The 15,296-nt window shown below is 49.7% G+C and overlaps 1 protein-coding gene across 1 annotated transcript in view; it reads right to left on the reverse strand.

Moving 5' to 3' along the window:
• The window catches only part of ptk7b (protein tyrosine kinase 7b), a gene marked incomplete at its 3' end in the record, with an annotated part of 72,907 nt that extends 62,136 nt beyond the window's left edge, over positions 1–10,771 (reverse strand). The window contains exon 1 of the mRNA XM_084457281.1: positions 10,646–10,771. Coding sequence (XP_084313407.1) covers positions 10,646–10,694 — 49 coding nt within the window. The 5' untranslated portion in view covers positions 10,695–10,771. The remainder of the gene's footprint in view (positions 1–10,645) is intronic.
• Between the last annotated feature and the right edge of the window lie 4,525 nt (positions 10,772–15,296).

The following is a 15,296-nucleotide window of genomic DNA, read 5'->3' on the forward strand; positions in this document are numbered from 1 at the left end:
ACTCCCGGCTTTAACAGCATGAGAGAGAGAGAGAGAGAGAGAGAGAGAGAGAGAGAGAGAGAGAGAGAGGGAGAGAGAGAGAGAGACGGAGAGAGAGGGAGGAAGAGAGAGGGAGAGAGAGAGAGAGGAAGTGAGAGAGAGAGAGGGAGAGAGAGGAAGAGAGAGAGAGGGAGAGGGAGAGAGAGACAGAGGGAAGGAGGGGGGGATGTACCCAGGGTTCATGTGTCACCTGACCTGGTTTAAAGCCGGACGGACACCCAGGGTTGTGGAGGAGGCAGGGGTGTATTCTTTCACTCCTGCTTTTCTTCTCTCCTCCCTGGCGATGGAAGAGACGGGCCACACAAAGCAGAGTAAGATGTCTGCCTGGAAACCATCCTCGCAGAGATGAAAGGACGCCAGTGAAGTCACGCCACAAGAACGCCACAATCAGAAACACACAGCCGGTACTCTGTTACCGAGAAAACACAAGCACGGCGAAGTCCTCAAAGCCTGACACCTAAGGCGTGATTGCCAGTGTGTGTGTGTGTGTGTGTGTGTGCGCGCGCGCACACACCAGTGTGTGTGTGCGTGTGTGTGCCAGTGTGTATGTGTATGTATGTATGTATGTATGTATGTATGTATGTATGTATGTATGTATGTATGTATGTATGTATGTATGTATGTATGTATGTATGTATGTATGTATGTTTGCCAGTGTGTGTATGTATTGTATGTGTGTGTGTGTGCATTGCATGTATGTGTGTGTGTTGCGTGTATGTATGTGTGTGTATATGTGTGTGTGTATGTGTGTGTGTATGTGTGTGTAGGTAATGTGTATGCGTCGCCACTTACAGTATGATGGTTCCAGACCTGGTGAGGAGGTCACTTCATTAGGAGGGGTTGAGCTCTCGTTCAGTACGTTTCACAGCTTTGTTCAGTACAGTCTGGCATTTTGCGGAGGGTGTGGGGTTCTTCCTGGAGTTAACAACCCCTCTGGCGGTACACTTCCTCCCAATGTATATCAGTGAGAGAAGGGGAAGGTTGGCTGTCCTGATGTGTCAGAGTCAGTCGGTCCACTGACACTACTAGTAATGGATAGTTCACACAGACAGAACAGCCAGACCACTACTAGTAATGGATAGTTCACACAGACAGAACAGCCAGACCACTACTAGTAATGGATAGTTCACACAGACAGAACAGCCAGACCACTACTAGTAATGGATAGTTCACACAGACAGAACAGACCAGACCAGAGGAGGGGGAACTAGGATCCCCGGAGCGTCTCCGGTAGGTTAGCCGTACCCTGCAGTAGTCGGAATCCCCGGCTGTGTTTCCTCATGCAGCCATGACCTCACTTACATACCACCATGAGCGGCCCGCGCCCCACGGAAGGGAGGAGGGAAGGATGGATATAAAAAGGAGGTAGATTAGGTGAACCTCTGTGTGTTCTCCAGGGTTATGGTTAGGGTACTGACCCAGTTCTAATCCAAACACTGGCAGCACCGGTCTGCCTCAGCAGCAACACTGTCAGCGCAGACACACTCCAGGACAAACACAACACACGCTGGGGCACAGAGCGACGGGCACACACACACATACACACACACGCACACACACACACGCACACACACACGCTGGGGCACAGAGCGACGGGCAGACACACACGCACACACACATACACACGCACGCCATTTCCTGCGACCGTGGCGTGGGCCTGCGTTAACGGGTATACGGTAGCAGCGAAGTCCCTGAGGAAGCCGGTCCACGGAGAGAAAGAGAAACAGCTGCTCCACAGGAAGTCAACAGCAAAACAGCTACGGGCGTCCGCACATGCCCGCACACGCACACACACACAGTCTGGGTCCCCAGCTACACAGGAACTGCAGGTCAACCTCCGGAAAGAGACCCTGACATTGGGTCAGCTTCCTGTCCCCGTTGGGGACAGCGGTGGTGACACACACACACACACATACACACACACAACCCTACCCCTGACACCGCATCACCAACAACCGTCCAAACGTCCATTTCCTCAGCCATTATTGTCCGATAGACACAACACTGACACCGGCATTTATCTGTCATTATCCCCATTACCCAGAAGGAGACGAAACAATGCCCTGTGGTCCCTGATCAACTAGATTACGCCAATCTGCACCTGCATGGAACAAGCCATTGTGTGGGTGTTGTGGAGGTGTGGGGGCGGGGGGTAAGCAGGGGTCCTCTAGGCTAAACAGGAAGCAGGTTGATGGGGCAGAACTAGCCTGGGCTCACCTTTGACCCGCCGCCAGCAGCAGCGTTGGCGTGAGCCAATCGCAGAGCTTGGTTACTGTCTCTCTCTCTCTCTCTCTGGACAGGCTAGAGAGATAGGATGGAGAGACAGGCTAGAGATACAGGATGGAGAGACAGGCTCCACGATGTTGATGAAGAACTGGACAGAATCCCAATGGTTTTGGAAAAGAGGTGACTACAGAGGCATTTCAGTGCACACTCATTCACACACACACACACACACACACACACACACTCACACACTCACACAGCGGTGCCAGGAGATACAGCACCACACTGGGAGTAACAAGACGGTGTTGTCTTTAATAATGGAACCCGTCACGCATGCTGAGAAACTCCGTTATTCAACCTCTGCTGCTCCACTTCTCAGACGGAGCCAACGGAGGCAGACGCTGGGGTCAGGAGGGATGAACACACACACACACACACACACACACACACACACACACACACACACACACACACACACACACACACACACACACACACACACACACACACACACACACACACACACACACACACACACACACACACACACAGGGAGACGAGAGAATGAGAGTGTGGAGGAGAGAAAGGACAAGATCGGGCCCAGGTCCATCGTTCTGACCGTTCAATTAACATAATTAAGGAGATGGGAAGGAATTATTCGCTCGCTAAAAGCATAACGAGCTCCCTGTGGTGATCACTGGCCTGGGACACAGGACAGAGAATGAATGCAGGGCACGATGGGGGGGGGGGGGGGGGGGGGTCGTTCCATCCAGCCAGGCCACAGAGAAGACCACACAGGTTAGCAGAGCAACAGTAGGACGGTCTGTCTTGCACACATAAATAAATACATCCATAGAGGCCCGTTACAGCGCTCGCTCTGTGAGCTCCCAGAGAGAGAGAGAGAGAGAGAGAGAGAGAGAGAGAGACAGGAGGAGGAGGAGGATTGGAGTCCACTGGGGAGTGAATTTTGAAAAAGGAGTTCTGGAACGTCTGGGGTGTGACTCGTCCACAGTAAGGTGGAGGGAGAGAGATGTGTGTGTGTGAAAAAGAAGGAAACTCTTGGAGCCAGGAGGCTGACAGACTGATACTAAGAATACTGAGAGCTCTGTCTCTCACTCTCTTTCTCTCTCTCCCGTCCCTCCCTCTCTCTCTGTCCCCCCATCCCGTCTCCCTCCCCAAATCTCTCTCTCTATCTTTCTCTCCCTCTCAATGTGCAGCTCCATGATCTCTTCATCTGAGCTCTGTAGGTACCCTCTCTCCGCCAGGATGTTGTCAGAGCATGTTCAAAACACGTGTCCCGCTCTGTGTCTGTGCATGAGCATTACTTACATATCGAATGTTTCAAACACAATTATCTTTAATCAAAGTCTGAAGAGTTCAAGCTCAAGAGCTCTGCCAGCAAAACAATGAAATATGCAAGCTGCCGAAATACCATGAAAATCCGAAAATCCATCCGCTCAAAGTCTAGAGGGGTATCAGGTTCTGGTGGCTCTAACTGGCACACTTCCCTTCTGTCCCGATACCCAAGAGCAACATGCTTAATTTCTCACGTCTTCTCGTCACTCACACCACAAAGTTCAATATTTTCAAAGGATCCTCTCACTTTCTGAAAGCACATACAGTACAGAGAAATACATTTTCACAACTTCTCAACCTGGGAAAATAAAAAATCAGAAAAAAACAGATATGTCTTACTTTCACCTGCCAACAATACTTCACAAAAGCCCTTTTGAAAAAATAACCCACAAGGGAACTTCTAAGAAGGAAGAAATATATTTTTTTCTTTGCACATTCCTCTTGTGCGAGGAGCTGCTCGAAAGGCTGCAACCCGTCTTTTTCCAGAGTCGTTGAGAACACTGGATATACTGTGGCTCTTGGTTCTGATCCAATATGTATGAGCGTGGCTTCAAGAGAACCAAGGAACTGTAAACATTCACATGCTCTCAGTGCCAAGAGCAAAGACCCGGGTCTGAGTCATGCCATAGGCTACGGCAGAGTACGCCCCGTCCTGTAGACCAAGGTAATCCCCAGCTCCAGGGCTTTAGAGTGGAGGCTGGAGCCTGGGACTGACTGGGGCTAGGACTGGGGCTAGGACTGGGGCTAGGACTGGGGCTAGGACTGGGACTGGGACTGGGACTGGGACTGGGACTGGGACTGGGACTGGGACTGGGACTGGGGCTGGGGCTGGGGCTGGGACTGGGGCTGGGGCTGGGGCTGGGACTGGGACTGGGGCTGGGGCTGGGGCTGGGACTGGGACTGGGACTGGGACTGGGACTGGGACTGGGACTGGGACTGGGACTGGGACTGGGGCTGGGGCTGGTGTTTTAGGTTCAAGGCTGAGAAGCAGGGGACTGGGTAGGGGGGGTTAGTAGAGCAGGATGCCTTGGGGACCGCTCGGTCCCTGCCGTGGCCGTAGTAACCCTAACCCCACGGCTGGATGCAGAGCAGAGAGACACAACACTGGAGCCCAGCCAGCCAGGCAGGCACCACAACCACCCACAACACACTGCCCCCAAAACGTACCGCACCGTCATAAATCTGAACGGACAGAACACAGGGACCGCTGAGGATAAATATACTCTCTCAAGACATCGGAACGGTCCTCTAGGCAGCCAGCAGTGCCAGTCCTCAGGACAGCAGGGCCCTCTGGGCCCTCTCCGTTCAAACACGGAGGGGTGTGGAGGGGAGGGGCACAGGGCCGGTGTCATGTCGGCCGCGCTAGAGCTCGTTGCCACGATGAGCTCATTCGGCTGCGCCGGGACAGGACACCGAGGGTTAATGCCTGAGATTAAGCAATGGCATACCAGACGTTTTACTAGCCTCTCTCACACACGCACGCACGCACGCACACACACACACAGGGTGAGGCCGAATTATTCAGTGGATTTTAATCAGTTGCATTTGAAGCAGCCACCACTGATTTCATCCCCCCGACAAGCCAGCCTGTCCTCACCCCAAGATCACAGTCTCACACCTGCATTTGGGTGAGAAACAACAGATCCTACAGCAAGACGGATTCATAAAGGTTTTGAACGGATTTTATCTGGAGGGCCTACAAATGGCAAAAACTGTGTCCATTAAAAAACAGCCAAAATGGAAATACACAGTAGTCCAAGTTTTATGGTCGATTCATTCATATACTGTCTGAGCGCTACTTCCTCTGTCTGAGATTAGGGGAGGGTGCAAGTTTACAACCCCACTCTGTACTGTCATCAATCGACTGAACACTCAAGAGTCTGCGTGCAAAGCTCAGCTTGTACATGCGGCCTCTATACTACACATGATCCGCTTGGGCAAGTTACTTAATCAAGTAAAGTTACTGATTACTTCCTGTCCTATATGAGCGCGAGCTACGAGCACTCTGGTCGGGGAGAAACCTCTCCTCAACATTTAAGCACCTATTGCATAGTTCGCTACTCTTGCACTTTGCCTTTAGCATTAGTTTATGCTCTTTAGTCACTTGTTTAGAAAGGAGATGCACTTGTGAGTTCTGGCGAGTAGTAGTACACTGACTTCCTACGTTAAATGCAATTATTGTAAGTCGCTTTGGATAAAAGGGTCTGTTAGATGACTGTAATGTAATGTAACATGGGTAGACCAGCACCCAGGGAACCGAGCAAGACCCAGGCTGTGGCCCCGCAGAGGGAGGAGTCTGGTTAGTGTCAGCGTGCACCAGGACAGAGGGACGGCTGGTGGAGCTCCTGCCAGACAGGGTCATCAGCCAACCATAGCCATGAGGGGGAGAGAGAGAGAGAAAGAGAGAAGAGAGAAAGAAGAGAGAAAGGGAAAGAGAGATAGAGAGGGAAAAGAAGAGAGGGAGACAGACAGGCTGGGCCTCTCTCCAACCTCAGTCACAGTGGCCTGTTCCAGCACACGTGCACACACACACACACACACACACACACCATTTTAAGAGTAAATGGATCATTAGCTACAGCAATCATGGGTAGCATGCAGCGTAGCCTCAACCCCTTGCTGATCTGGCTTTATTGATCACACACGACCAACACAGAGCAGTGGTCAATTAACCATGTTAATTAAAATAGGTCTGCTGTCTCAGGAAGACTCCACCTCCCTGCTGCTGCCAGCATTCCTCTCTCTGTCCAGCACCAAACTGGACCAGCTACATGCTACACGGCAGCACCCTGGCTGTCCGGCCAACTGTCCGGCCCCGCCTTACACACCCACGTCCGGCCGCCGGGCAGTATGAGCTAACGTCTTTAATGGAGCCACAATCTCCCCAAACTAGTATCAGCGCTTGCTTTGATCCCCCTCTACCCCCATTACTCCAATGATCGCAGAGACATGTCAACAGGGAGATGAAAGTAGAGGTGGACATGATTGCAGAGATCTCTTGTTTTAGTTTCTCGACTGCGTTCTTTCAGTGGTGACCCTGTGGGGGGAGGTGGCTCCTGGCCAAGGGCGGTGGCACTGGGTAACCCTGGTACCCCCAGAAAAGAACATTACCCTAACCCCTGAGAGAGAGAGAGAGAGAGAGAGAGAGAGAGAGGGAGGGAGAGAGAGAGAGAGAGAGAGAGAGGGAGAGAGGGAGAGAGGAGAGACAGAGAGAGAGAGAGAGAGAGAGAGGAGAGAGAGACAGAGAGAGAGGAGAGAGAAAGAAGAGAGAGAGGAGAGAGATAAGAGAGAGAGAGGAGAGATAGGGGAGAGAGAGAGGAGAGACAGAGAGAGAGGAGAGAGAGGGGAGAGAGAGAAGAGAGAGAGGAGAGAGATAAGAGAGAGAGAGAGGAGAGATATGGGAGAGAGAGAGGAGAGACAGAGAGAGAGGAGAGAGAGGGGAGAGAGAGAAAGAGAGTTACTCCCCAGTGAAAAGGCCTTCGGCATCTTTGGTCTCTCTGTGATGGAGTGGGTGGAAGTCTGCACACGCCATCTGGGCGAGTGAGACGGATTACAGGCCCCAAAAGATGTTTGGGGAATTAGGTAAACATCTTCAGATGAACGGCCAGTAAAAAGCCGACAGGGTGTCTGGGGTGAACAGTGGGAGGAGGAAGGGGAGAGCAGAGGAAATCTGGACCAACTGTGAGGCTGTGACAGAGAGAACCCCAGCCCTGCTCTCTCCATCAGGGATTTTCAACAAAAAAACCAAAATGTTTTTGTTGTCTGGTTGTTGTCTCGTTATTCTGGCTTGAGCTAGCGGCCCAGCGCGAATTTGATTTTGCTGTGTTGTTCACTCCGTGAATCCGTGGAGAACGAATAATGCGTTCAGAGCGATTTAGGGATTGGTTGCGATGCCAGCAGAAAGCCCCTAGCCCAGTCCAGCCAGAGCCCTCAGCTACACTGGGCTAACAAGTGACCTCTCTTTTTAAGCATCTACTTTGTACTGCGAGCAGAACAAATGTGGTGCTTTGGCCGGGCAGGCCTCCATCTGCATGACGCGGCTCCGCCAGCAACACGCTATCATTATGGGGAAGGAAAAAAATAATATTGTGGCTCTCTGTAATGATGCAGTGCTAGCATGGCGCGCCAGTGTGTACAAAGTGAATTATTACATGTGCACTTAGTGGCTGGATGGATGGATGGATGGATGGATGGATGGATGGATGAATGAATGGATGGATGGAGGGGTGGATGAATGGATGGATAGATGAATGGGTGGGTGGGTGGGTGGGTGGATGGATGGGTGGGTGGGTGGGTGGATGGGTGGGTGGGTGGGTGGGTGGATGGATGGATGGATGGATGGATGGATGGATGGATGGATGGATGGATGGATGGATGGGTGGGTGGGTGGATGGATGGATGGGCATTTCTGCCCACAGATGTCAGACAGGCAGCTCCTAGTACTGTAATCCATTTAGAACCAAACAGACACTAACCCAGACTATTTGCATTATGATTGATCACACCCCAGGATTACTAAACGGAGTGTGTGTGTGTGCGGGTGTGGTGTGTGTGTATGTTGTGTGTGTGTGTATGCTGTGTGTGTGTGTATGAATGCTGTGTGTGTGTGTGTGTTTTGTGTGTGTGTGTGTATGCTGTGTGTGTGTGTGTGTGTGTGGTGTGTGTGTGTGTGTATGTATGGTGCATCTGAGAGTAAGGAGGTCTCTGACTCATCTCTACAAGCTTAGTATTGTTTACAGGGCCACAGTGGTTCATGTCGGTCTATCGGGGGTTGTTAATAAAAAGGAATCCTGGATTGATAGCACACTGCTGCGCTGTGTGGGCAGGCAAGCGGATTATCCACTGACTGAGCCCACTCAGTCACACAACATCGGCTTAAGACCATCCTCCAGTCACACCCAGAACCCCATACAGGAGGATAAATGTTCTGTATCCTCTAATCGGACCATCAGAACCACCTCACTTGAGCCTGCAAACGGTTTCTGTGATTACTCTGCCTGGAGACATACTGTACCAGGGCTGTCTCTACTGTACCAGGGCTGTCTCTACTGTACCAGGGCTGTGTCTACTGTACCAGGGCTGTCTCTACTGTACCAGGGCTGCCTCTACCGTACCAGGGCTGTCTCTACTGTACCAGGGCTGTCTCTACTGTATCAGGGCTGTGTCTACTGTACCAGGACTGTCTCTACCGTACCAGGGCTGTCTCTAACCCTAACCCTTTTTGTAGAAGTGTTTGTTGGAATAAAGGTTCTACTCTGGGATAAAACATAAATAAAACATTACATATTAAAATGTTTGCAGTACTGTATATATAATACAGTAGAGACAGGCCTGGTACAGTAGATACAGACCTGGTACAGTAGAGACAGCCCTGGTATGGTAGACAGCCCTATAGTGACTGCCCTGGTAGTGTGTGTGTGTGTGTGTGATATATATACATATATATAGTGCTAGGAAACTGTTGCATGGTGAGCAGTCTGGAAACCCGATCTTGTCCAACCAGCGACGCCATTTGCCTTCGTTACAGATCAAACAGGGGCCTTGGGGGAACGGCCTGCACGGGGCGGTTAACTGAACCCCTCACATCCATCTTAGCCTGTCCACTCATCTCTCCACAATAATAATACATATCCAGTTTGGTGGAGGGTAGAGGTGCTCTGACGGAGCGCTCTCCTGCCTGGGGGGGGGGGGGGGGGGGGGGGGGGGGGGGCGCACGGGGAAGGCGAGGGAATAGAACATGGTTGGAATAACATACACTCTAGGGGGGCTCACGCTACACTGGCATTATGGATGTAGAATCCAAAATAAAGGCTAGTATGGCGAAGCCGAGTGGCCATCCTTACTAAAACAAGCCACAGGGTAAATATTTAATCCATGAGACTGACTGAGGATCAGAGAGGGGTTTGAGTTCGGAGCCTATGGTATTGCGGGATGGAGGGACAGAGAGGCCTGTATAATCACTGTTTCTGAACCTGAAGTACATTTTTGTGGTGACGCAGTGAAAAATGTGGGCTATGAGCAAGATGTTACTACAGTACAAACCCCATATGTAAATCTAAAGACCATTCTCTATTACACATCAAGACATATGATATGAAGTGGAGTTGTGTTTCCTATGGGGAATACATGGAAAGAGATACTGTATATATTATATTCTCTACGTAGCAGTTGTCTTTTGTGCTGGACCTTCTTTTCTTCATTTACCATTAGAGGGCATTTCTAAAGGCTGTTATAATGTGGCCTTGGTCTACCTGTAGGCAGTTTCAGCCCCCCCCCCCCCCCCCCCCCCCACCCCCACCTCCTACCCCCACATAACCTCCACACAGAGCTCACATTCATCCCATGAACAAGAGGTGGGTTTACACAACCTAAGCAGAGGAACAAGTTGGTCTATACTGTGAATACGCATAATGGTGGCATAGCCAAATATACTGCCGCTCAGACTGTATACAGAGAGAGAGAGGGATGGATGGATGGAGGGAGGGAGTGAGAGAGACTCCCTTTAGATTCCATTTAAAGAAATTCAGTTAGCTATGAATTATAATCATATTAGGAACAGGCCCCGTGTAGGCCTATCTGATGGGAAAGGTATGACGGTTGTGTACAGTCGGCTATAATGAGGAGGTTCCGTATTGCTAATCTTGTCACCTCCATCCCTTTGAGCAGTCCTTCTGACCCGGACTGAAGTTCTAACGGGGGGCTTAACATTGATAATCAAAGTTTTCCATCCACATTGTAACCACTCATCATCTTTCATTTATTAATAATAAATACTCAGCCTAACAAAAGACTGTTTGGTTTATACAACATCACGCTAGATCACATTACTGTTTTGCCTGTTCGTGTGTGTGTGTGCGTGCGCGTGTTGTGGAGGCGTATTGCTTTGGGCAGACAAGGTAACTGAAGGAGAAATTATACATAGCTACATTATAGAGTAGCCTATGTAAAAATCCAACGCTTTTAGTTGGCGACGAGAGCAGCTTCTCTAACAAAACAGTAGCCGATAGATCAGTTTAATGCCTACCTTTCATGAACAGGATGCCGATTGACACGAGGTAAGCCACCGGTAGCATTCTGTTGTTGAACACCGTGGAGTTTTTATTGCCTTGATCCCGTCGCTGTTTCGCAGTTGCTGATAGTTCCGTGGTAGTCAGTATAGCCTACAACCTTTCCGAGTTCAGACAGACACGGGAAAACGTAAGCTACGAACCGGAGTGAAAGGAGATCCCTGCCAGTCAGTATGCGCTAGTAGAACAGCCCAGATATTTCTCTACCTGTGCGATTTCCGTCAGTGGTTTGACAACCTACCAGCTTTCACAGAATGAAGGGAAACCACGAAGCGCACAAGCACCTATAGGCTACGGAATAGATGCAATACCGGTCTTACAGAATTAGTAAAGTTTGTAAATAGGTTAGATAGGCAGACTAGAGTATAAACAAACAAACACGTCTCTACTTCCCCTACTAGACTACTTTCGGGGCAGTTCCCTTGACACCCGATCGCTAGACCCTGTTCAGTCCTGAACCAATGCGAGACTGCGAGGCACCGATCCGTGGCGGAGCCAAACTTGGAACTCTCCGTTCTCTCGGTTCTCCTGCCGCTGCGCTCTGCTCTCGCTGGGTTCACGTGTTTTGCTTCCCGTGGTGGCGCTGCTGGGTGGATTTTCACTCATATACCCGCACCACTAGAATTGCGCTACAGAGAAGAGAAACCCCGCCTACCCAGCGAACTGGGAGAACCATATTGAAGGTCCATACCGGCGAGACCAGGGGTGGCCAACCAGTCAGAGACTAATAAGAGACACAAAAATTACTGTGGTACCACACCAAAAGCCAACTGCAGTTAAGTGAGCCGCACTTTTTTCTTCCGCGATCAAGTGAGCAGCACTTTTTTTTTTCGAAGTTCAAAAGAAAACTGGGGCGCGCACCTATTCGGTGTATTACGGCACACAGTGAACCGGTTGCTGGAATCGTCTTTGCAGCTTTTCCTTCGCACTGACTCACACATTGGGACATTAATGTATATAATTTAATATAATTTACATTTAATGTAGAATAAACAAATGTCTGTGTTTCGGAAATTATGTAGGCTAGACGCAGAACTAGCCTTCAAAAATTTGACGAGCGGTTAAAGGAGAAATATATTTTGTTCATGGGAGTGTCTCATTTAACTAAGTTCTGGAGCTCTCCCTCTATAACATCATGTAAGAATATTATACACATTATACACACACACACACACACACACACACACACACACACACACACATACACATATATATATATATATACACTCATATACATGAGTTCAGGAACTCTCCCTCTATAACTTCATGCAAGAAGATTTGACTTTTTACAGTGTATATTTTCAATAATCCCATCTCAAACTCCCACTGTAAGCACATTTTGACTTTAAAAAAAAAAAAATTGACAGGTGATTATAGGAGAAATATAGTTTTGTTCATGGGAGTGTCTCATATAGGCCTACATGATTTAAGTAACTCTCCCTTTGTATGAAATGAGATTTGATTTTGTAACATTTTCTATAAAACCAAGATTAAAAAAAAAAGAAGAAAAAAATCATAAACACCAACCTTTAAGGAAGCAAGAGTTCTCATTTTCATTTTATAAATAATGCTGTTGTATTTATTATCTTTTTTCAGTCAAAATGACATTTGGAGGTCAGCCATGACATGGTTCTAGTAAGCGAGAGGTCAGAGGTCAGTGAGAGTTCCAAAAGAATTGTTGAAATGCCAATTATACAGGAATGTAAAATAATACAACAAAGTTAATGAATAAATTAACATCCAGTTAATTTAACTGGATCCATAACATTCAATAACATCGTCCTCTCACGTGCACTTTTACAGATATACACTGTGACATGAGCCGGAATCGAACCCACGCCGCTGCAGAACATTTTATGCGCCCCAACCCATTGAGCTACCGGAGTGCTGCTAATTTTCACTACACACTGCCTTTGTTGCTTGACCAAGGCTCTCTTTGCTCTCTGTGTGCATGTTCATTTTTTATCAACAAGGAATTATTAGTGTTCTTTTAGTATTAGTAGTCTATAAATAAAGTTTGAGTTGAGTTGAGTTGAGTGTAATGTTCCATGTTCATGTGCAATGTTATTATCTACTGCATGTTTGAAAGCTATCGGATTTTAGTACATGCATTTCTCCATTGATATTTCAACAGATACATTTAATAAACACAACTGAAGTGAATTTATATAGAATCAAGCCTAACTTGGCAAATTGTAGCCTATAAACATTTACTATGAAACCATTTTTTAAGAAACACCAACAATTACAGTAACAAGAGTTCTAATTTAGTAATTATAAATAATGCTGTTGTATTTACTTTTTTTCAGTCAAAATGACATTTGGAGGTCAGCCATGACATGGTTCTAGTAAGCAAGAGGTGATAGGTCTGTGAGAGTTCCAAAATAATTATTTTTCAGACGAGATCACTTTTGTCAAATTTGAACATTTATTATACAAGCGGCATAATACATGCATATGAATTTTTGGCGGTGTGCTCTGTCCGGGGGGCCCCCTGCCTTCCACCGGCGTGGAAAGCGCGTTAGCAGGGGGAGGCAATCTAGGTGTTCCCCCCCTCTGGGCCAAGCCCTTGGCCCAGAGAGCCAGGAAGGGGGAACGGCATCCTGCCTCAATGACGATCAGAGTGGGCCGCGATCGGGAAGACGCTCGGAGGTAACTCAGCCCACTAAGACCGTCAAAGAGTGCCACAGGAGGACTGCTGTACATTATAGTCCCTGGTCCCCACGGGCCGACGCTTCGTGGGTTCCGCGGGAGATACAGCCTCGTGTCTCTGCGTCCATGGCGCCCGCCATGGAAAGCCACAGAGACCAGCTAGCGGCTACTCTGGCATCCACCGGCCGACGCTGGTGGAATACCTGCAAACTACCCCGGACAGAGAGCAACGATGACAACAGACGACATCGACATACGCAGGAGGAGCAGGGGAGGAGGTGGGGCGAGCATGCAATGCACAACAGCAGTAAAGGCAAGCGCGAACAATGACATGTTTTGACAGCTTAAATACATGCGCTCTAGTGAGCTGACCAATGCTATGACAGCTACAGTCAGCTGGTGCTGCGTCATGCGTGACTGATTAACCTCTGCTGACCCCCCGGCCGTGACGTACATGCCTCGGCTGAATTTGCGTCGTTGACTTCATTTCAGACGAGATCACTTTTGTCAAATTTGAACATTTATTATACAAGCGGCATAATACATGCATATGAATTTTTGGCGGTGTGCTCTGTCCGGGGGGCCCCCTGCCTTCCACCGGCGTGGAAAGCGCGTTAGCAGGGGGAGGCAATCTAGGTGTTCCCCCCCTCTGGGCCAAGCCCTTGGCCCAGAGAGCCAGGAAGGGGGAACGGCATCCTGCCTCAATGACGATCAGAGTGGGCCGCGATCGGGAAGACGCTCGGAGGTAACTCAGCCCTCTAAGACCGTCAAAGAGTGCCACAGGAGGACTGCTGTACATTATAGTCCCTGGTCCCCACGGGCCGACGCTTCGTGGGTTCCGCGGGAGATACAGCCTCGTGTCTCTGCGTCCATGGCGCCCGCCATGGAAAGCCACAGAGACCAGCTAGCGGCTACTCTGGCATCCACCGGCCGACGCTGGTGGAATACCTGCAAACTACCCCCCAAGAACACACCAGCAACTCCGCGGCCCGCATGCGCAGAAGGGTTGACGGAGAGCGCTCTGACTGATGAGCCAGACAACATTTAATAGTGCACCAGCCACATGACCGCCTGAATACGCAGTACCCCCCCAACCCAATGTCACAGTCCACTCATAGCTCTCTGGGCATCCAGAATGTCCTGGACTCCGGGCCGTAGGTAGCGTCCATAAGCAGACGAGGACCATCGGCCCATGGACTTCAGGGTAGACACCGGGGCGATGGCGGCGGCGGTGGTTGCCGCTCCTATACGGAGGGAGTGTGCAGTGTACCGGACCGGTGGGAGCCCGCACGCCTGGCAGAGGGCGCGGAGTCTGGCAGCAAACCAGGCTCCGGTCATGGGCTTTGCCTCTCTTATGAAGAGGGGCTCCTCCTCACCGGCCTGGGGTCTGCTCGTCAGGTAGGAGCTCATGGAGGACAGAGGACAAAACAAGGTGTTATTGCCTGATAAATAAACGGTCACGCCGGCACCAGCTCTGTCCGCCTTTGAATGCTTCAGGTGCAGGACGAAATAGCGCGCGTGCAACGTGACATCTGCCCGAGTGAGGTTGTGCGCGGGGTTGAATGACAATGTGCGTGTAGAATATTCACCGACCTTAAGGAACCCATAGAAAGCTGTGAGAATGACTGTTTCTAACATTAAATACGAGTGACCACCAAAACACCCCTGCCTCAACCGTGCGATTAACCGATGAACGAGCGAAGGAGTGAAGGGAAGACGTATATCCATGCCTTGGGGATGCTCTTCGTGATGCCATTAAGGAGGAGCTGGACGGATCGGTTCCCCAGCAGAGAAACGGTGGAGGGGTCCAGGCATCGCATGTGGAATGAACACCTGCAACAATACTCTTAACCGACTGAGGCCGCAGCCGCCTAGACACGACACAATGAACTATGAATGCTGATAGTATTGAATATTCACAGGCATGACGTTTACATTGAATATGGAGCAGAGCGT

The sequence above is a fragment of the Borostomias antarcticus genome, assembly GCF_949987555.1.
Source record: "Borostomias antarcticus genome assembly, chromosome: 2".
Lineage (NCBI taxonomy): Eukaryota > Metazoa > Chordata > Actinopteri > Stomiiformes > Stomiidae > Borostomias > Borostomias antarcticus.